Source organism: Homalodisca vitripennis, chromosome X, assembly GCF_021130785.1.
Source record: "Homalodisca vitripennis isolate AUS2020 chromosome X, UT_GWSS_2.1, whole genome shotgun sequence".
Classification (NCBI taxonomy): domain Eukaryota; kingdom Metazoa; phylum Arthropoda; class Insecta; order Hemiptera; family Cicadellidae; genus Homalodisca; species Homalodisca vitripennis.
Window position 1 is genome coordinate 94,555,095 of NC_060215.1, and position 23,218 is coordinate 94,578,312.

The 23,218-nt window shown below is 32.8% G+C and overlaps 1 protein-coding gene across 3 annotated transcripts in view; it reads right to left on the reverse strand.

Annotated features, from left to right (window-relative positions):
- LOC124369586 (3'-5' RNA helicase YTHDC2-like) overlaps positions 1-23,218 on the reverse strand; it is a 146,995-nt gene that overhangs the window by 56,534 nt on the left and 67,243 nt on the right. Inside the window, exons 1-5 of one of the 3 annotated variants that reach the window (XM_046827627.1) lie at positions 20,016-22,976; positions 14,662-14,840; positions 12,433-12,623; positions 6,817-6,941; positions 3,788-3,922 (exon numbers count right to left, since the gene is read on the reverse strand). In XM_046827627.1, coding sequence (XP_046683583.1) covers positions 3,788-3,922; positions 6,817-6,941; positions 12,433-12,623; positions 14,662-14,840; positions 20,016-20,219 — 834 coding nt within the window. In that variant the 5' untranslated portion in view covers positions 20,220-22,976. Of the gene's footprint in view, positions 1-3,787; positions 3,923-6,816; positions 6,942-12,432; positions 12,624-14,661; positions 14,841-20,015; positions 22,977-23,218 lie in introns of those variants that run through there. The other 2 variants (XM_046827628.1, XM_046827629.1) reach the window with 2 other exon arrangements.

Here is a 23,218-nt window from a genome sequence, read left to right on the forward strand (position 1 = left end):
CTTAAAGACAATAAAGATTTCTTGATTTCATCTTTAGGTATCAGAGGTACAGTCAACAACTGGTTCCTAAGGTGTGTATGTTGCTGCATATAACTCGCTAAATAAAGCTCTGAAGTATTGCAACGGAAATGACCTGGCTGTTAATCCATTAAAAACAATACAAGTACATTTCAGTTAAAGAAAGGACCACATTCCTAACATATCTGAAGTAAGAACTGTAAACCATATAAGATTCCTTGGTGACACTCTGTATGGGAAAATAACCTGGACTGAGCATGTAGACAGCCTCTGTAAAAAAGTCAGCACGGGGATATATGTTGTCCGGCGGATAAAATGTAATAGGAATTTTCAGGCAGCAATGACAGCTTACCATTCATTAGTGGAAATCCATATGAGATAAGGGCTTATTGTGTGGGGTGGATTCTCTGCTGTAAATCTCAACAGGATGCTCATACTACAGAAAAAAGCCATAAGATCTGATCTTGAACCCCAACAGAGCTTCAGACATACTTTCCAATCTATGGGAATAATGACTGTTACTGGGCTGTACATTCAAGGAGTAATTTTGCATGCTCATCAGCTGAATCTCCAAACAGAGAAAGATCTCCACTCACATCACACACGTCACGCAGCAGACTTTGTTCTGTCTCCACACCGTACAGCACTTTTTGAAGAAAAGCGATCTTACATGGGCTAAAAACTATGGAACACTCTACCAGGCACTATCAAAAGACTAAAGGGAGAAGCTCTCAAGTCCTCCACAACTTCCTTGTAAACCAGCCATTTTACACCCTCGAAGAATTCCTAGAAGCATGCAGGGAAGAATGGAAATTCCAAGACGTACCCTGACATCATTTATTGTCAACAATATTAATTTTAATATATTCAATTATATTTAACTGTTATGTTTCAATTATATTTAAACATATGACTCAATTACTATTCTTGAAGAATATGTAAATAAAGATATTTGTCTCTTTTCTAGTATCAACAACTGCTGCTGAAGGAAAACTATCAACAAACGGTTAACATATGGGTATTTCCAGATGTTCATCAATTTATACTTCAGGTAACTTCTAATGCAACAACTAGATATGGGCCAGTACCAAAAACATTAGATTTCAATGACTATAGTGATATTGATAGAAATAACTGTGGTTTAAATTCTCTACCCTGAATTCAATACCAATTCTTATGTTATTTCTAACTAAAAATATAACATGCTAAATGGCTTTTTTTATGACCTGCAAATCTCGCCAGGAGTATCCAACCAAACATTTCAAACCACCTTTACCCATGATAACCAAATTGAAAGATATAAACATACATATATTTGTCGTTACCCCTATGTATTAAGGTATTTAGCTATTGAGTATTGGAGTTGACTGATAGCAACTATAAAATGATACATAGTTTTAATGGCCTCTTATATGAATAATGTTTGGGTAACCACTCTTGCCTTTAATTTAAAACAAGTAAGGGATGATTACAAACAAACAATAAAAAAAAACCGGGTGAATAAGTTCAGTAATAACCAAGCTGCAAAAAAACTAGTAATAAGATGGTTTTTACTGATAATATACAATAGGTATTATAAAACTCTGTGTGTGTGTGTGTAGTTGTATATATACAGGGTCATCGAAAAATAATGCCTAGATTTTAAATAACTGTCATAAAAAAACTATTAAAGGTAATTTAAAGGTTGTAGTCTTAAAATGTGTGGAAAGAAATAAATTTTTTTTTCATACCTTAGTATGTTTCAATGTGAGCACCGTTCGTTGCCCTGCAGATATCAAGTCTGTAGTCAACTTCCTGCCACGTGCGTCCAATCATATCTGGCGTAACAGTTAAGATTGCGGAAGAAATTTGCTCCCGAAGATGGTCCAAATCCCGAATCTTTTCTGCGTAAACTATATTTTTTATGTACCCCCAGAAAAAGAAATCCAAAGGGGTAAGATCAGGACTTCTAGGAGGCCATGAAATGGGGGCTGCTCTACCAATCCAACCGTTTGGGAAGCGTGCGTTTAGTGCAGCGTGTACCTCACAATGGTAGTGAGGTGGAGCCCCATCTTGCATAAAAATGATTCGCTGTCCAGTCTGTTCGATATCGTCTAATTGGGGGAACACAAACAGTTCAAGCATGTCCAGGTAAACTAGGCCTGTAATGGTTTTTTTCTACAAAAAAGAAAGGTCCAATAACTTTGTCATGAAATAACGCGCACCACACATTGAGTTTGGGAGAATCACGCACATACTCGTGGACTTCGTTTGGCTGTTGCGATCCCCATACACGGCAATTGTGACGATTTACATATCCATTTATGTGAAACTTTTTGTTGCACGGTCAACATCGTACTGAGCGGCAGCGCGTCTGTGGTGGCTGACCTTGATGATTGCGCAGCTTGTCTGCGCATCACAAAGACAGGGAAACACAATCAGACGAACTAAAAACAAAACTTGCGTTCACCAGTTATCGTCCAGTGAAAGAATTACTCATTTAACATGAAAGGTTTTGATGTTATAATTTTATTAAATCTAGGCATTATTTTTTGATGACCCTGTATATATATATACATGCAGGGTTTAACAAAAAGGTTGGGGCTGTCAATGCATTTTCAGATTGTATGTGTGATCTTAAGCTAAAAATAAAGAATCACTTTTTTATAATTTCCACTTTGTTTAGCAGCTATACACCATTTTGTGTTTTTTTTATTATAACAATTTTATCTTTATTTGTATATTTACGATTGTTACAAAACTTGGTAAACAGGTCTATGTCAGAAGGTATTAAAGCAGAAAAGAGCATTTTAAAATAAGTTTTAATATTTTTAAAATGGCAGCCATTTAATTTTTGTTTTATGACATACCTAATGAACAACTGTTTTTATCAAAAGTTTTGAAGACACAAGAAGTTTTTAAATATTGTTTTGTGTCAAAGACACCACATTTATAATAATTGATTAAGAAATATCCTTTTTATGGGGGGATTTGTATTACACATGTAAACTAAATGGCCCATAATTTGACAGTATCTGAATAACTGTTATTTAAATCAGCTGGTACTGTAATGAAAATGCAACAATGAAACTGACTATTGAACTTTTAACATCTAATAAATATAAATATAACCAAATTAACACGTTTTTACTATCAGTTTGCAATTGGTAGTGTTATGGAACACGTGTATTCTTTTTAAGAGATGATGGACATGCACTTGATGTATGGCCTTGCAAACTGCAACCGTGGTGATGCTCGTCGTTTGTATGAACAAAGGTTTCCAAATAGAAATTTACCGAATGAGAAAACATTTGTAAGACTTCATGATCGTCTTAGGGAAACTGGATCATTTGCACCCTTGATGGAAACAAAGCATTATTTAAAAACGTTGTTGTGTCTTATACAATTTTGATAAAACCAGTGGTTTATTAGGTTTTTATAAAACAAAAACAAAATGGCTGCTATTTTGAAAATATTAAAACGCATTTTAAAATATTTTTTTCTGATACAATACCTTCTGACATGGACCCTTTTACCGATTTTGCAGCAATTGTAAGAATAAAAATAAAGATAAAATTGTTTTAATAAAAAAACAAAATGGCGTATACCTGCTAAACAAAGTGGAAACTGAAAAACGTTATTCTTCACTTTTAGCTTAGAATCACACATAGAATCTGAAAATGCATACCCAGTCCAACCTTTTTGTTACACCCTGTATATGCAAGTGTACATTATTAAATAGTAATTAGTGCAATGGTAATTTGAATTGAGGATATTATATTTAACTTACTTCTTTAAATTTTCCTGTGTCTACCACATACTTAATATCTGTGATCGTTATGCTTGTTTCTGCAATGTTGGTTGACAGAATGATCTTCCTAATCCCCGGGGGTGCTGGCACAAAAGCCTTCTTCTGTTCAGTGGTCTGAAAAAAGACGATGGATTAAAATTATTCACTTATTATAGTACTGAAATCATCTGTTTTACGATAATAGTTAGGTACCACTGGAAGAAATCTTCTTTCAATACACTGTATTCCAAACATAGTTTTTCACCTAGATAGTGCTGTACTACAAATCTTAAGTACACAAGTTTTACAAGTACACAAATCTGAAAAAAAAATATTTAATTACCAGACTGTTGGATTGGTCACTCTGGAAATGAAGACAGACGTTTGTTGCACTGGTTATTAAAATCGCCTTGACAACTCCTTGAGATTTTTCTTGTGGGGATTCATCACAGAAAAAGTTAACTACCCTCCAATGCCTCAAAACAGCACATAACAGAAGCTGTGTAATCCATAACTAAGTAACAATCTATAGCTCGGGGCTGGAAGTACAGCTCAGCAGGAAGCCAGGGAGTGAGGGGTATTTAAAAAAATCATCATAGCATCTCTACAAATAAGTTTTTTTAAATATTAATAAAATGTCAAATTCAGGTATCACCATATCAGATAGTCTGACATAATTGTAATTCTAAAAATATGAAATTAATTTTTGTAGTAGATTTCTATACATACAGGAATTAAATTGTGTTTTATTAATTAAAAAATGTGTCACTTCCTCCAGTCATATACCACATACTTACTATAAGCATTTCATATCCTTATATTCAGTTGCTTTCCATTGGGTCTGATTTTTAAATGGCCCAAAATAACTACTTTAAACATCTAAAATTCTTCAAGGATCATAATACATTTTAATGTTGATTTCGGTCTTTAGCAAGCTTTATTGAAGGGTTGTGACTAATTTAAAAAAATTTAACTCACTAAAAATCAATTTTACTATCAACATTGTAGTTATCACTGAACACAAGATCATGTTCGAAACTCACCCTTGGCCAATCCACACAAGTACCAAAGACAACAAACCTGTTGCCAGTAATGTTTTTCTGAACTTGATAGTAAGTCGATCTGTAGACATGCTAGTCATCATGTAGTTCAGTTTTTCAAATTCATATGCTAGTGAGATGAAATAAGAAATGTGAACACACATGATGTGGACATATGCAGGTCAGAAAATCTCATGAAGTATTACAGTTGCGACAAAACTCCAAAATGGAATGTTTTCTTTGCCATAATTTTGTGGAAAATTTACCGGCCATTCTTATAAAGAGAAGCAACTGTAACGGGTATATTTATTATCTTGATGAGCTACAACTGTGGCTCCTTCCTCGAGTAGAAGATGAACTGGAGAACTTCATGGGCAGCAAGTTGGTGTGCCGCTACACCTCCATTATGAAGTACACCTTTGGTTAAATGACGTACCTAACTGTTGGATTGTACCAAATTAAATGGTTTATTTTGTATGCCCTCCATGTTCACCCAATCTGATTTCATGTAATATTTAAGTTAGGGCTTCACAAAAGATCATGCAATGTTCCTCCACCATTAGCTGACCTACCTGACATAAGAAATATGATTGAAGCAGTTTTTGCTAAAGTTACTCCAGAAACACTGCATGAGGTGTGGGAAGAAGTTTTGTATGGGATAGATGTGTTCCATATGACAAATGTTCAGATTAAATGAAAAACAAGAATTATTTGAGTTACTCTTCATTTAATATATCATTCATATTTGTAAACAAGTTTATGAGACATTTTGAGGAACACCAGAGAATTGATTAGAAAAGGCAGAATAAGGAATTCTATATGTATCTAATGATTGGCAAACATACCAATAACGGGTGTGTTAATTCGTAATTAAGTATAATTTAACCCTCTTGATCCCAACATGCTATAGAACGTATAGTCAGTGGTGTTGGAATATGCTATGTTTCTATATGTAAGTAAGCTAGCTGTAAGTGATGACAGTAGGGTGGAACGAAAACATATAGTTTTTTATTTAAATGTATAATAGTGATAAAAAGTCGCCTTTTGCTATTATTTAATACATTTTAAAGTTTAAACACGATTGGAGTAGGGTAAGAGGTGCCGCTAAGGGTTACAAATTATGATTTTTTTAGTGAACTTTATCGAATTTCAGTTCATTTTTATCTGTAAAAAATATAGTTGTATTTTTCCATTTCTGCTCAAAAAAGGCAGTTATAGGTGAGTAAGATGCACTAGATACACCTGATCACAATTGGTGACATAATACGTTAATTTTGTTAAATATTAACTTTTTATTTAGCATTTTTAAACAAGTAACACAAAAAAAGAAAATGGAGACAGATCTTCTAATCACTTAGTTTTAGTATGTATAGCACTATAATTGCTGCACTCTAGAGTTAGTCTGTTTCACACATTAATTCTCCTTGTACATTCAATATGAACTCGGTATACAGTACACTAACCGCTGCTCTCTTAGCAGTTATAGGGCCTCTCTTTTCTAACCCAAGTTTTTATTAAACCTCATTTATTATTCTCATAGTCACAACTCCTATTTTTGTCTCTTATAACAAAATGTCTTGTGAAAAACTATATGCAGATTTCTCCTGTGTTCACGTGAACTTTATTTTGTTCCCCAGCTGTATTTTCCAAACAGCTGTGGCCGCTTCCACCCGTCTTACAGTTTAAATAAGAAGACGTTACCTGGTGTTTTTAATATTTATTGATACACTATATAGACTCTGTGGTTCCACGGGATTATCAGTGTGGTACAATTATCTTCCTGCTTACTCCTTGTTGAAAATAAGGTTCCTAGCAGGTCCTCCAGTAAACCTTTTGTAACTTATACTTTACTTCATGTAATTGCTTGTTAATTTAAAAGAGTCCTCTATAGTTTAAAATACATATTAAATCACAACCCTTTTTATTATGTCTACTGTATTAGTTAATATTATATTAAGAAACTTAGTTAATTGAAAAAACCTAGCTTACCTGCATTTGGGAATGTAGAAAATGAATTGCTATTTTTCGATTTTCACTATCAGACAAAAGCTTGGAAAGTTCACACTGTACTGCCGAAATATGTTCAAATCCCGGCAAAAAGACAAGTATAGCACCTGAAATATTGATATTCAGATTTATGGCCAAAACATACTTGAATAATACTGCTAACAGTTATTACTACACACCAGTCTGTATACACTTTTTGTGATATGACTTTAGTTTAAATCCTGAGATCTTCATATGACTCAACATAATCAAACAACATGACCCTTTTACTATAGTATACAATTACCTTCCAACATGAAATATGTACAAGCTACAGCAATGCAATTTAATGCTAAATGAACAATGTTTAATATAGATCAAGAAAATATGTCAGCCTTGTTTCAAACAATTTAATATTTTGACTTTTTTATATTTTAGAAATTATAGGCCTACATTCTATTAATAAAACTTGATTATTAAATTGCTCCAATAGAAAGTAATCAATATACAATAAAATTAAAAAAACTATAATAAATTTTTAAACTTTCATCAAATATTATATCATAAATTGGTCAAATATACAACTGATAAATAAATATTTCATAAGTTTAATATAGCACAATGCATGTGGTACAGTGTATGAATACATTTTTTAACTGCTTATATATGCTTAAAACTTGACCAATTGCATATATATACTATTTCACTTATTGAAATGAAAAAACAAAGATTATAAGGCTTCCATATATTTCGTGGGATTTAATACCCACATCTTCAGGAAGCATAATATAAATGAAGAAAACAAGAAACAAGAAACACAACAAATAAAATAACCAAAAATGTAGAGGTATATAATATATGTTCCGTAAAAATGAGTCAATACTTTGGAATTTTGTTCCACATATAAAAATAAGCAAAAAAGTTCATATGAAGGTATGTCCTAAAACCATTAGTTTTCCGTCTATCTGTCTGTATGTGTTTTTTATCATAAAAATTATATCTTTTGAACCAGTTAAGATAAAGTTATGAAACTTGAGAATTGTATTGACCTTTGGTAGACCTTTTTGAAAATGAAATATTAACAATTTTTTTTTACCTGTTTCGAAATGGCAGTTAAAGACAGTTAACACGTGATACTGAATTGTCCTATATATGTACCAGTAAGATAATATGGGTTAAAAAATAAGAAATATAACAGAACACAAGCCCTTGTTCAACATTTTGTTGTTTAACTATGCCTGCTTTTATTTGTAGGATCTGTAATTGTCAAGGAGCCAATTTGAATTGTGTAAGCACACAGCCTGGTTTTCTTGAACTCGATAGTGAATTTTAGCCTATAAAAGAAATCAATCAACTCTCGTGCTAGGTAGAGGTTGTAGTGGGAGTAAATCAAAGGAATTAAACAGATGAAATGATGGTTTTTTCACAAATCATATTTTTTCTTGCTTTACACACTTAAAACCAATTGTCAGACATCTATGTAAATGTTAAATCAGAATCAGCTTACCATATGTACAACCTGAAAGTTGTGATCTTCAGTCTCTTTATATACTTATCTGACAGTGATATAAGTATATTTATGTGTCTAACGATCAGTTTTATGTTTGTCAAACTATGAAAAATATAATATGAAAAACAAATTGTCATTTCATATTTTTAACTCTTGATCAATTGCTTTGCTTAGAGAAATTTCCTCTATTGATAAAAAACAGTTGAGTGGTTATACATTGAAAATTGGCTCCAGGCTTCTAGATTACTTTGTGGGTATCTCATTGTATCTATTTATAATCATTCAAAGAAGTTCTTGATTTTCGTGAAGTGAATGTAGGCATATAAAACTATTATTTTATATACATATCAGGTATTAATCAAAAGCCTACACCCTAGATGTGCCTTTGTGGATTTGAAATATATCTGACGATAATGTTCTGCCCAAGTGGCTTTCAAAGTTCCATCGTTAATCTTATAAGAATATTTTTTCTAGTTTAAAACAACTGATTACTAAAAAACGTATTGCTTAGGTATTTATTCTCAATCCACTAACTAACATTAATCAACTTATTTATTTATGGTGGTGTACGCTCATAGTTTCTTTTACTTTGTAGTTTTAAATTAAGTAGACTATTTCTCTTAAGTTTAGATGTCCTTAAATTTTATCACTTCACAAGTTTTCCGATCTGTAGCAACAAATTAATGTTGTTGATGTACCTTAAAAGAAAATTGGGCTTAGGCTGAGTATGGGAATCCGTATTGTTGCTTGGCTGATTTTGAAAATTAATTTGGAATGTGTATGATTTGAGATCTGTAACTCAAAAATGACTGGAGCCATTAAAGTGGTAGTCCCTGAATCCCATGAGAATACAACTTGTCAAGCAATGTATTATGATCAACACAGTCAAACGCTTTAGATATATCTAGAAACACATAAGGTGGGCCTTAGATTATCTAGCTCCAATTACAATGATCTCGATCAGTCTTGCAACAGTGTTAACCGGCAATTATTCTTCCTAAAACCAAACTGGTCAGTAGCGAGCTCGTTGTTTTCTCTGCATTTGTTAGAGAAAAACACAGAAAATAATTTGGCATACTAATGAAAGGCATAAATTTAATTGTACAATATTTTTATCAAAACTTCTGTAAAAAATCTTTTGTTTTAAAAAATCATGGGGTTTATTCACTAACTGTTTTTCCCACACTTTGACAATCTTCTGCTTATACTTTGTATACATTTCTCATTAATGCAAGGAGTGTCCATTACATCAGTCTGTAAAGGGTTACCTGAGCCATGTGAAGCTGGCAGCACCTATATAAAAAAATAAAATGGGAGTCCTTGTTGCATCCAATTACCAAACAATGTTTGATACTTCAAAAACTAGTAGAATCAATTGTTTAGCTTTTTTTAGCATTTATTTAGTATTTATGTGTAAAAAAAACCAATATTGCATAGTATTATTTGAATAATTTTGTAACAAATTAAAAATAAAGAATAATTTATTTTTAATGGATGGGGAATATTAATTTAAATTTATATTAACAATAAATAGCACTGGCGGGAAATTCAACTACGTGTTTATTTGAGACATAAAACATTTAATTTTGTTACGGTTAAACAACTTGTCCTATAAAAGGAGATAGTGATGAAACAGGCCTCGGATTTATCGACAAAGTCACGTGATAAAGTAGGGTAAGCGTCTTGGAAAATAACCACCAAGATCAGGAGTTGAGGGCAGGCCACTGACGACGTGTGTTAGCGTCGTTTGGAGACAAGGTGATTGAAAACCTGTAATCTTGTCGGTTGGGAGTGAAAAATTGTGTTTATTTATTTATGATATAATCAAATATAAACTAAATTACAGGAGCATTTTTTATGATCAGAAGCGCTGATTATATAGTTTAGTGAACGGGTGCTATGACAGAATATTTGAATTTATGTTTGGTCAAAAGTCAAAATAAAATTATAAATTTTAGTTCAGAATTGAAAAAGTGAGTGATTTATTGCACCTTCATTGGAATTTAAGTGAGAATCAAAAGTTTATTGGTCAAACATAACCTTAAAGTTCATTGACTGAAGGGGTGACTTCTGGCACTACAGTATTTGTAACATAAATGTACTGGAACAAGTCTTACTACACTACACCATGACATAAAGGCATAACCAACTTGGCCTTCAACACTACACTATACATTCTAAATAATATTCCTCAAACTCAATCCAAACCTTTTCAAATTGGTACAAACAACGTGGGACCAAAATAAATTACAACTCTACATATCTACCTGCGAGAACCTTAACACACTGACACTAACAACGTGGGCATCTACAGATCTACATTGTTACAAAACTACACCCTCAGGCGGTTTGATGTGGGGATGTGATGTATTAATTCATTAAAATATCATACATCTATAATTTGATGATCTTTTACTGTACAAAACTGAGCTTTTGTTTGTTTGACAATAATTGTCATAATCAGGGTCAGAATAACAGCATTAATAGTTCTATTTTCTGCGTGCAACATTCAAAATTCGTTTAGCACAATCCACTCCACAAGATATTGGTCTTATCCATTTTGCACTGTTTTATATTTTTGTAAACCATATTTGGCTGAATGTGAAAAAATGTTATTGTTGTCTGGATTTAATATTCTCAGGACAAATATTAGACCATGTTTGCCTTAAGAAAAAGAGTACGAGAAAAACAAAGAAAGAACCTGCTCACTACGATGAAGAAGCAAAAATTCTTAAAAGAAGACTTTTTAACTGCCTTACACAGATATGAACTAAATGGAAATGATAATGACAGAACAGCAATGACAGAAAAAAGTAAACATATGACATTAAACTTAGAGCAATCTTGTAGTTGTTAAGACAGAACTGGCTATTGGAGCAACCCATATACTCAATCAAGGAGTTCTTCGAGCTGTTATAAAAGAAAACACGAAATTACAACAAACTAACAAAAAATTGTACAGCAAGGTTACCACTTTTTGATGCCATTGTATTTCTTAATGAAATGAAAAATAAAGAATATTGTCTGTCTGCGCGATATCTCGAAAACAAACTGACGTAGACTTTAAATTTTGCATGAAGATTCATTTCTATATAGGGGAACACCGAGTTCGATGATAGTGATGTCACACCATGGGATGTGGCTGAACATAGAAAATACTTTTACATTGGTCTTATCTATAACCATGATAGCAGCAAGAAAATAGCAGAATAAATACATATGTTACAAACTGAATACAATCATATGAGATATTAAAACATGTGACATTTTTATTCGTAGAGTGAAAAGGAAAAAGTAGTACAGTGGAAAGTGAATTCTATTATTTGAACACTGTTATGAAACCTAACTTAATGAACAAAAATGTGAGTGCATCATGTGACAAGATATAGCGAGAAAGATTTAATATATAAACTTTAAATTTTGCATGAAACCATTTCTTCACAGTTAAGAATGAGTTCTATGATGATTCATATATGGAACTTGGCTAAACGTCATAGAAGCATCACTCAGTAGGTTGACAAAATTTCTCTTTTGTCTGTCAACGAAAGTGTAGTGTACTCTTACCTTGTTAAATAAATAACACTGAGTGTTCAGCACTACTCTGTGGTTATCGAAGGGCATATCTAGCAGTTGAAATCATTGATTACTACATTACTGAGCTTTTGTACCACAGATCACGGGTCACTCAAGCGAGAGGGATAGGTATAGCTAGAACCTAGTTCGCTGTACCTTTTGCATTACACCTACATTTGTGAACATACCTTCTTTGCTTCCCTTGTTTTCAAGGCTACTATTTACGAATACTTTTTGTTTACATTTCACTGCTCATAGTTCTTCTTCAAAAAGGTCAAGCTCTTCACTTAGTGGTTTGTCCAGCTTTTATATAATTATAACATAATTAAGTTTCCAAATACCTCTTATTTTATGATTATTATCAACTGTTTTTGTTAAACATAGTTGATGCAATGCATTTTCAATGGGATATAATATTAAGACAAGTGAATAACATCTAATTGAAAATATTTGTGAGAACAATTTTTTAGCAGTCTCAGTATGGTGTTTTTAGCCATATATTCTATGTGAAATTCTAGAAATAAATACACAAGTACCTTCTGGTTCATTAAGGTGAATATGTAGCAAAAGTTTGACGGTTAGATGATAGTCTATAACGTCTAATAGTTTTTCAAAATACTTCTCATACTGTTCAAGACGCTTCAAATCTGTGCTGCTGATTGTCACTTGGCCCTCTTCCAGGTTATCAGCTTGGTTATTTTCCTTCTCATGGATTTCTTCAGTTTTGCTGAAACAACAAAGTCTAAAAATATCAAACTAGTATTGAAGTACGATTAAGTAGTTTGAAGTTCTATTCAAGTACGTTACAGTAATTAACCCTTCTGCATGATTTCACATGACAGTTTTGGTCAGCAAACTCGCTACGCTACAGTGGTTTTTGTACAAATAGTATTCCTATATGATCTATTGAAGACAGTCCACATTATTTAAGCAGTTAATTGTCTTACCAGATAGACTACAAATCATTCAATCGTTCTGTCATTACTACAAAATTTGGTTTTTTATTCACTGGTTTGTTAACCGAACAGATTACTTAAATCAGCTGATTGTTTCCATCAGTATAGAACTTGATGGCCGCTGCTGTTCAGAATAGCTGAGGTTTGGATTGATTTCACTACACAGTATTAAAATATCACTGTTTTAGATAATAATGATTATAGTATAAGTCTAATTATTTATTGATGTGCTATATACAACTACAAGAGTTATAAAACAACAATTATGTAATAAGTGTTATATTTAAAAAAGTAATGATTGGGTAACTGACTAACGTTGACAGTGACGAGAGGTTGACTAACTTCTATGATTGGTATTAGGTGGGCTTGTAAAAATCCCTATGTAAAGGGTTAAAATATTCTTTTTAGTTAAAATAAACTGTTAAAAAAATGTTTGAATAAAGGTTTCAAAATATAAAAATAAAAAGTTTCTAAAAGTTAAGTACAAAGAAGATTTAAAAAGTTTTAAAACTCCTCATACAAATTTAAATCTTCCAAATCCTTTCTTGCATACAAATACAAGTGAAACTTCACTGAGTGTCTCCACCCAAAGGGACACATCTTACAAAAAGATTTCCCATATCAACTTATAACAAATGTTTAAAATATCATTAGTAAAGACAACATCATTGGCAACATGACAACTAAAACAGAATAAACCAGCACGAAAGGAACAATCAACAAGAAAATAAAACACAATAATTTGTTTAAAGTGGACTGAAAGACCTCTGGTAACACTGCTAAGTTAATTGTTTATTATCACTCCAATTAAACAGATTTTAAAGAATAAACAATAATCAAATAATACAATAAAAAGCTTAAAACAGCCATAGATGTCAAATATTTACAACAGATTTGATTTAATATTAATATGGCTAAAAGCCAAAGCTTAGTACTAATTGAACTCCAATATATCTCAACCAGTAGAGAGCATTCCAGTTGTCTGTGTGCTTTAGGTTGCAAAGTAAATGTAGGAAACAGGGTTGACAATTCAATTTTTTCTAGACACTGTTATCACTACATAACTGTTGATACTGTATTGAGTAATATATAATACAACTATGGAAATCGTTAGTCTACTGACGGGAGTGTAGGGAAGGACTTGTCTCAGATTTAGATTTTTAGGTTTTCTTGATTTAAATCTGAATATTAAATATACTTTCAAATCTAAATGTTCGATAAGTCCCTCCCTCCACTGTTGTCTAGAAAAAAATGAATTGGGAACCCTGCTTCCTACATTGACCCTGCAACCCAAAGTGGAATGCTTTCCACTGGTTGAGAAAGATTGCAGTGTAATAAAAATATTCTAAATATGTGTACTTTTGTGTGTCTTTATATTTTTCTTTCAAATCAGTGGACTCTAGAAGGAAATTTTTATTTTAAGCCTGCTGATTTTCCTATTAATTAGCAACAAGCCTTACAGCACTTCTTCACAAACAAAATTGGTATTAACAGATCATTACTGTAACATGCAATGTGTAAAGTTGTAAAGAGTGACATTACTGACTTTGTGATTTATAAGTTCTAAAGTGTTTTCAACAGCACAAAATTGTTTATTTATCTAAATGACTTGTGTATGTTTTCATTTACAAGTTTAAAAACAGAAATCCACTTTTTTAAACTGTAGTTTATTACAATGTTACTTTCTAATGAAAACAACAACCATAGGTTGTATTTTCAATCTCTTAAGTAACATTTGTATTCATTTTTATTATAAAAAAAACTTAAATAATGTGCATACTTAGAATATAATTATGAAAAATAACTTACTGATATGCCTCCAACAATCCACTCTTTTCTTCACTGTGGCAAGCATAGTCAAGAGCGGTTTTATTATCCTTACACACAATTTCAATTGAAGGTGCATGCTTGTGCACGAGATCTTCAACAACTTCATATTTGTACACAGCGGAAGCCGCCATTAGGGCGGTTACACCAGTTGTAGAGTGCTGTAGAAAATCATCAAATATAATGTACACACAATGACACACAATGACATGTTTCGCCACATTGGTTCGTATATATATATATATAAATTTTTTAAACGATTAGAAAATATTATTGTTGTAATATACATATATTGCATTACTCATATATATATATATATATATATATATGCAAAATGCTTGCTAGGTATCCTCGTGGTACATGCAATATTGGAATAAAGTACTTTGGTATAAAATACTACACAGGCTCATGTGGAAAATAGTATCATACTGGTTGTCAAAATAGTTTAAAAAAAGACACGAAAAATGGGCCACCTATGACATTGGCAATGCAATGAACGCAGGGTGATTTAAACTCCAAACTCATCAAGCTATGGAATAGTTGATCTGGTAAAAATATAATTGGGTCAGATACATTCAGGACCTGAAAACGAGTCTCATCAAAATAACTTTCTAGAGAATTCCACTAGTCGAGAGGATAAGCTACAGATGGCTGCCAAAATTGGATCAGCATTAATACAGATAACGATAATTCAATAGAGAAACTTGAGCTAAAATCCAATCTAACTATTATGGAAGGCAAATTGGAAGTGGTGGAAAATAATGAGGGCAAGTATTTGGCTAAAATAGAAAATATATTACAATTTAATGCAGATATCCAAGTTCAATATGAATAAAGAGAAGAAATTCCGCATAGAAATCCTAAGTACTTTAGAGGGCCATGTTTTAAAATTAAATGAAATCATCGATAATTATGCCAAACAAATAGCCGAATTGGAAAAAAAACCATCTCTGGGTTGCAAGAGAAAGTTCACAGCAGTGAATTAACAAATATAACCTACAGGGATTAAATTATGCAAACATCCTCTCCAATACAAGATGCCCAAGTAGCTGAGATCAATCACACAGCTCTACTTCTGGGAATTTCAGATATGAACACCAAACTTAACAAAATGGCACTTTAGCTTTAGGAGCCTGCAAAATATGTAGAAAACAAAAACTAATAATACTTTGACCTTGGCCACTACACACCAAACAGAACACTCCATTCTAAAACTAACTAACAGTTTAGTAATTTTCACATCTAGTACATTTCTTGAACTTGAAGACACTGCAAAAATACATGGCAAAGAGGAGAAATTGGGTCAAGTTAACAAATTAGAAGATGGAAATCAAGGAAAGTAATTAAATTCACTTTTTCATGAATTGACGCCAACTCAAAAATTTCTGAAAAACACTTGTTCAGTAAAACAAGTAAAGCCAAGTTCTAAAACAAACCTGTTTAGTGTCTCACTTCAAGTAAAAAAATCTATAGAAGGTCTGTAACCTTCTCCAGTGACACAGGACATTTGCACTATAACTGACCAGCTGTTACAAGAGAGTAGAGGGCGGGGGTCAGCCAAACCTCGTCAAAAAAACCGAAACATTACCTAGTACCGAAATCTCAAGACACTCCTGTACAACACAATCTGCAGTAAAACAGAAGTGAATCATTACAGACCGACCTTGAAAGTTTTAGAGAAAGTAGTACTAAAAATACTTTTGGACCACTGTGAGCACTATAATTGAATAACATACGAGCAACACGGATTTATTATTATTATTAAATGAAAATCTACCACTTCAGGTCTGATTAACTTTGCTGACTTTGTACTTCACAACCTTGAAGAAGGGAAACTTGTAACAACCCTTTTCATAGACTTAACCCTTTCCTTTCTAACCAATAAAATGAATGAAAAAAACGTTAAAGTGTTAGGAGCATATTAATTCTTTAAGGACCACATAAAATATATTTTTTCAGATTTTGTTTTTGTTGTTTTTTTAGGATGTGATAAAGAAACCATACAAAAACAACACATTTTGTAAAGTTATATTTCAATACATATTTACCTAATAATTATGAGTTTTACAACAGCATATTTTGAGATTGAACATGTTGATTGTAATAGACAAGAAGTCCAAAAGAGATTGTGATGCTCAGTCAAGACAAGTCAATTATATAAAATCGCACAATGCTACTTTAAATGCCTTACAGAATTTACTCTAATAAAAAAGTCAACCCTATCTGTTACTGGTTAGCAACTGATACTAAACAAGACACAGGATAACACAAAACAGTAAATCCCCCCACAAATGCTGCCATTGAACGTAAAGAATATGCTGGAACCCTAAGCCCAACATCAAAATTGAGGTTTGAGCTCCCATGGAGTACTTTTTGGAAAAACACAAATTCATCAGAAGATGACATACTTCATGGTCGAGTCCAAGTTCTTGATTTATAAAAATGATGCAACTCATTTCATTTTTATTAGACTTGTATGATTTTATAATTTAATGTACTCATATATAAATGTTGCTTCACATATAGTAGTAAAAAGTTTTCACGTGAAATAGATTCATAGTTTAATTTTAATTAATTTACGCAGGTGCAAAATTTTAAAATGCCTTACCCGCATCCTTGAAGGTCTTGGAGCTGGAAGATTTTAGGAAGAAATTAAAATCTTGGCTAGCAGATAGACCCTTCTACAGTGTCAATGAATTTTTAACTTGGAGAGAGTGACCATGGCAATTGGCAAGCAAATAGACTCTTTTCTATAAATAATGTAGCCTACATGACGCCTGTTTCTATCTTGATGATAGCAAATAAAGATTTCTGTATCTGTATCTGTATCTTAATAATAGTTCTTATAAAAAACCAAATATATAAGCAAAACGTGTCTGAAACAAGATCATTTATTTTTAATATTGTATTAAAATTATAAGATTGGTATACCAACATGGCTGACTGACTACAGTCACAGTGAAGTGGACTCCTAGGAAAAATGTGTTGTATGTGATAATAAACCAACAAACTATTATTATGTGTGCACAAAACTTACCTGGGGTAACATAAGTCCATTAAAATAATAAGATTTTCTTTCTCATAAATAAACATCTTTAAAAAAAAACACAAATAAGTAACCAGCTGGGTACCAGCTCAACAACAACTCAAGACTTTATAACTCATCATAAGTAATTTCACAGTAAAGCAATCAAAATTATTTGAAAAACACTTAAATATTATACTTAAACATAAAACTATTTCAATTGTTCATAACAAAGTACCAAAGTATTACAATCCTACTTGTCAACTGTGAATAAAGCAGCCTCATTTATTGATGACACTGCCAACTGTGTAGATGACACTGCCAACTGTGTAAATTCCATTGCTGACCTACCTGGTGACCTCACTTTACAGCTGGCTGTTCATATTACAATAGACAACTTTTATATGGGACGAAGGAATTGAAACCCTTAAATCAATCACGTTTATTTAACCAACCAACCTTTTTTTACTACAGCAACCAGATATAGCTAACTAAATAACAATAACCAAATGTTTTTAAATTTTTAACTTATAGACAACAGCTGCCATTTAAACAGAGCCAGTGTAAAAAACTGATTTTCAATATGGCAGGAGAAACCAGTTCTCTGTTCAATGTAGGTGACATGGTTTTTGAAAAAATTAAAGGGTATCCCTACTGGCCAGCAGTAAGAAAAGAAATTATAAAAAATGAAAAAAATCCTAAGTATCATATCAAATTTTTTAGAGATAATATTACTACTAATGTTAAACATAGTGATTTATGTCATTATTCACAATAGATCAATTCATGGGATACCAAAACTTGATAATTTTCAAAATAGAAAATTAAATTAAGCCTTAAGAGAGGTAGAACATTTTTCAAATATTCCATCCCTTAACAAATCTCTGAATAATTGTAACTCGCCTGTAAGTACAGAAAAACTTTTTACTGACCAATTAAGTGAAACTGATCAAAATCTTGAGCAGTTGGTCGAGAAGATTCAAAATATAGAAGAATATTATCTTGAAAGCTCCCTAACCCTTGCAGCGGAGGCTGGACAAGCCCTTTTAACTGAAAATATTGAACTAAAATTAGAATTACAAAAGCTAAAACAAGATTTTTCCCATTTAATGCTTCAGGTGAATAAGGTAGAAGAAGACAATAACTATCTAAAATAGAAGGTCCATGAATAAAATTCAGTGAAAATAGTATACTTATTTTGAACTGGAGGACAAATTAAGGGCAAAGGAAGATGAAACAAGCAAACTTACTGACTCTTACTTGGAATGTCAACAATAAACTGAGTTTTTTACAGAAGCAGGAACTTGAACAAACCCAGAAGAATAACTTAATTCAACAATCTAACCAAGAAAAAAATCAGCTCCAGTTAAATATAGACAAGTTAACTTCATTGACCTCTGCACTTCAGAATAAGACTCAACAGCTAAAAACCGAACTAATCAGGACTAAACTATTAGTGAAAGGGAAATGGAGTCCATTAAATCTGAAATGGTTTGTCTGCCTAGTAGAGAAAAGGCTTTAATAGAGGCTCTTCACACAATGACATCCAACTATGAAGATATCTCACATAAGAGGTCCCCACAAGAGGCAACAACCATAAAATGTCTTAAATCCCTTCTTACCAATATAAGCCTTTATTTGTCATCAGATCAATCCATAAATAAATCAAATCAATCTTCCCCCCAGACTAAAATCCCTAACCAGGTCAAGAAAATTACTGATGATCAAGTTTCCCCAAATTACTACAGTATTTCCCTTCAGGTACTAAAAAACAAAGAGTATTTAAAAAGAACTGAGGACAATATTGGTGTAGGGGTGCCTCCTCATTACACCTGCAGACCCATCATAACTACTGAAAATAATACAATGGAGGGAGCCTGCCAAACCCTGACTAAAAAACAGAGTCAAGCCACACTTTCCACGACAGAGGGAGCATGCCAAACACTGACTACAGAATTTGTCTAACAATAGTTGTTGTTTATGTTAATTCAAAACATTTTTCCTCTTTGCATTTCTGTGGTTTTAAACTTGATAACCTAACCTTATATTACATTAATTTTAGTGTATACATTGACTCTGTAACCATTCTTGATGAATGTGTAAATAAAGATATTATTGATTGATTGATTGATTGATTGACTAAAAAACAGAGTCAAGCCACACTTTCCACGACAGAGGGAGCATGCCAAACACTGACTAAAAACAGAGTCAAGCCACACTTTCCACGACAGAGGGAGCATGCCAAACACTGACTAAAAACAGAACTCAGCCTCTACTTACACATATAACTTAACCAGAAACCAACACTCACCTGATTATTTTTTAGAAAATCCTCAGAGCAGCAATTCAGCATTAAAAATGAAAGGCAAAGTAAACAATCTTTTACATCAAATATAGATAGAATGTCAAATAAAATAGACAGACTCAATGTTCTATTAGACAATCTCAAACCATACCTGGTAATACTTACAGAACATGGCTGTAAGAAGGAAATACTCACAAACATCAGGCTCATGGGACACTCCTTGAAGAGTTACTACTGCAGAGAAGCACATCTTAAAGGAGGTGTAGCCATTTACGCTCAAGATTGTCTATGAGAAAAGGTGGAAATAATTAACTTAGACGAGGATTTATCTGAGATGATCTGTGAAGTGGCCGGAGTCAAGATTATTCGTGGCTGATCAACTATCATTGTCCTAGGTGTCTATAGACCACAAGGAAACCTAGATACAAGGATGGATGTGATTTCAGATGTGCTTGAAGTGACTTCAGCGGTAAACCATCCCACAATTCTGCTGGGAGACTTTAATATAGACTGCCTTGTGAAAAGAAATGACTACCTTCTGATGAATAACACTCTTAAGTCACATAACATACATAGAATAGAATTATCAACCACTAGAATATCTCCTACTTCAAAATCATCGCTTGATGCAGTATGTACAAACATTGACGACAATAACATCAACGTGGAAGTGCTAAGCACTGGTATTTCCAACCATACAGGCTAGTTTCGCTTGATAATAACAGGATCAAGTTCAAGTCTTCCCCAAACTGCTATAAGGAAAAGAAATATGAGCCACAGAAATCTCCTTAAAATGAAAGAGTTATTTACAAAAGAGGACTGGGCAAAAGTATACAACACAGTAAATGCAGATGAAGCTTACAATAACTTCCTTTTAATCCTTCAGCGAGCACTTGACCAAGCCTGCCGTTTTTCCAAGCTTAAAAAGAGGAAAGACAAAAACAGAGTCTTTTATAATCCTTCAGTTATTCTGAAAAAACAAAATTTCCTGACTGCCCAAAGCCTATATCTTAAAACTGGTAGGGAAAATCATAGACAAAGGTCTTTACTTCTGAAAAAAGAACACAACCTTCATATTAGACAAATAAGGCAACAGAATAACTCTGCAAGAATCATGGAATCAAACAATAAACAAAAACAAATTTGGAATGTAATAAACTCTGAAAGAAAGGCAAATGAAGAGAGTGAACAACTAAATAGACTAAACATTCAAGGGTATGAATCAACAAATTCAAAAGAAATTGCAGATCATTTAAATACTTTCTTTACTACTGTAGCAGACAAAACACTTACAAAAAATAATCCACAAAAAAGAACAACACTTTTTCTTCCAGAAGCCCAAGATACTCCAATCCTTGTCTTAGAAGCCACCTGCAGCAAGGAGATGTCTGACATTATTCAATCGTTGCAACCAAAGACATCAAAAGACCTTTTAATCATCTTAATTGCCATAAACTTATAACCACAGATGAACATGGATTTCTAAAGGATAAATCTACAACAACTGATTTGATCAGCTTTGTGGAGTTCCTTCTGGATCAGCTTGAGGAAGGCAAGACTGCCACTACTGAACTTCTTGATTACAGCAAAGCCTTTGACTGTCTTGATCATCACCACTTTCTAGAGAAATTAAAAACCCTTGGAATACAAAATAACGCAAATAAATGGTTTTCTAGCTATCTATCTAATAGCAGTCAACTGGTTGAGATTAAACATAATAACAATGGGAAAGTTGATATGACATGCTCCAAACCAAACCCAATCACTAGAGGAGTGCCACAGGCATCAATCTTGGGTCCAGTTCTCTTTATCCTCTTCACGAATGACCTACCTCATTTCATGCAGGATTTTAGTAAATTGATCATGTATGCTGACGTCACTGCACTATTGCCAAGTCAGACTGACCCAAAACAACTAGAGATAGACAGCTTTATAGCACTAAGCATGGCAATGCAGTCTTGTCATGGCAACGACTTGGTAGCTAACGAAAGTTAAAGTCAACAACTAATATTTAGGAGAGACAGAATGACCGTAGGGCGACTCCCTGATCTTGAAGAAGTTACCTCAACCAAATATCTTGGCATTATAATAGATGAAAGTTTATCATGGACACCCCAAATTAACTCTCTTTGCATTATTTGTGATGTGTAGAATGATGACCATAAGCGACTTAACTACAGCCAAAACTGCATATCATGCTCTCTTTTCGAAACCCACCTGCGGTATGGGATTGTTGTTTGGGGTGGAACCACTATGTTAAACATTTAACGTGTCTTTACTCTACAAAAAAGAGCTATAAGAATACTGGGGACATTACCACCTAGACAAACCTTTAGAGGAGCTTTCCGTGAACAAAAGATTCTTACAGTCATCAACCTTTATATTCTAGAAACTGCTACCTACTACTACATTAATGAGTCATATGAAACTGCAAGCAGCGGAGTACAATATCATCAGTACAACACCAGAAACTTCTGCCTTCCAGTACACAGATTAACATCCACTGAAAAGAAACCGAGTTACACTGCAGCAAAAACATGGAACATACTACCAGAGGAAATAAAGACAACCAGCCGCCTTTATTTTAGAAGACATCTAAAAACCTGGCTGCAAGAACAACTGTTTTATTCCTTGAACAAATTTTACAATTGGAGACAACCGTGTTTTTAAAAAGATAAAAAATTAAATGTAATATTTTTACTTCACTTTACATTGTTTCACTGTATTACTATGTATTGTATCATGTTTCTTGAAGACTATGTAAATAAAGAAATTTTGACTTTGACTTTACATATAATATCATTATTAGCTAGATCAACTGTATATCATACATTCCAACCAAACTTATGCTTTGAAAAAAAACTTGGGTATCAGAAATCAATCATTTAAGATTTAGAATCAGATTTTAAAATTCTGGATTCGACTACCTCTAAACTAGAGCATAACTTTTTTAACGTGCAACTTCTCACATACCTGGTAATCAATGGAGATGTGATGATTTTCATAAAATGATAACAGACTGGTGTAATCATTAACATTTCCATTATTAATTATTGCTTCGAGCAGGACATCAGCTGTTGCAGTGATTGTTGGGTCAATTGTGGTTTTCTATAATACACCAGATTATACAATACGATAACAAAATATCGTATGATAAAATAACTAAGTGCTCTGGGAAGCTTAAGCGACTTTAAAAAATGACTTTCATC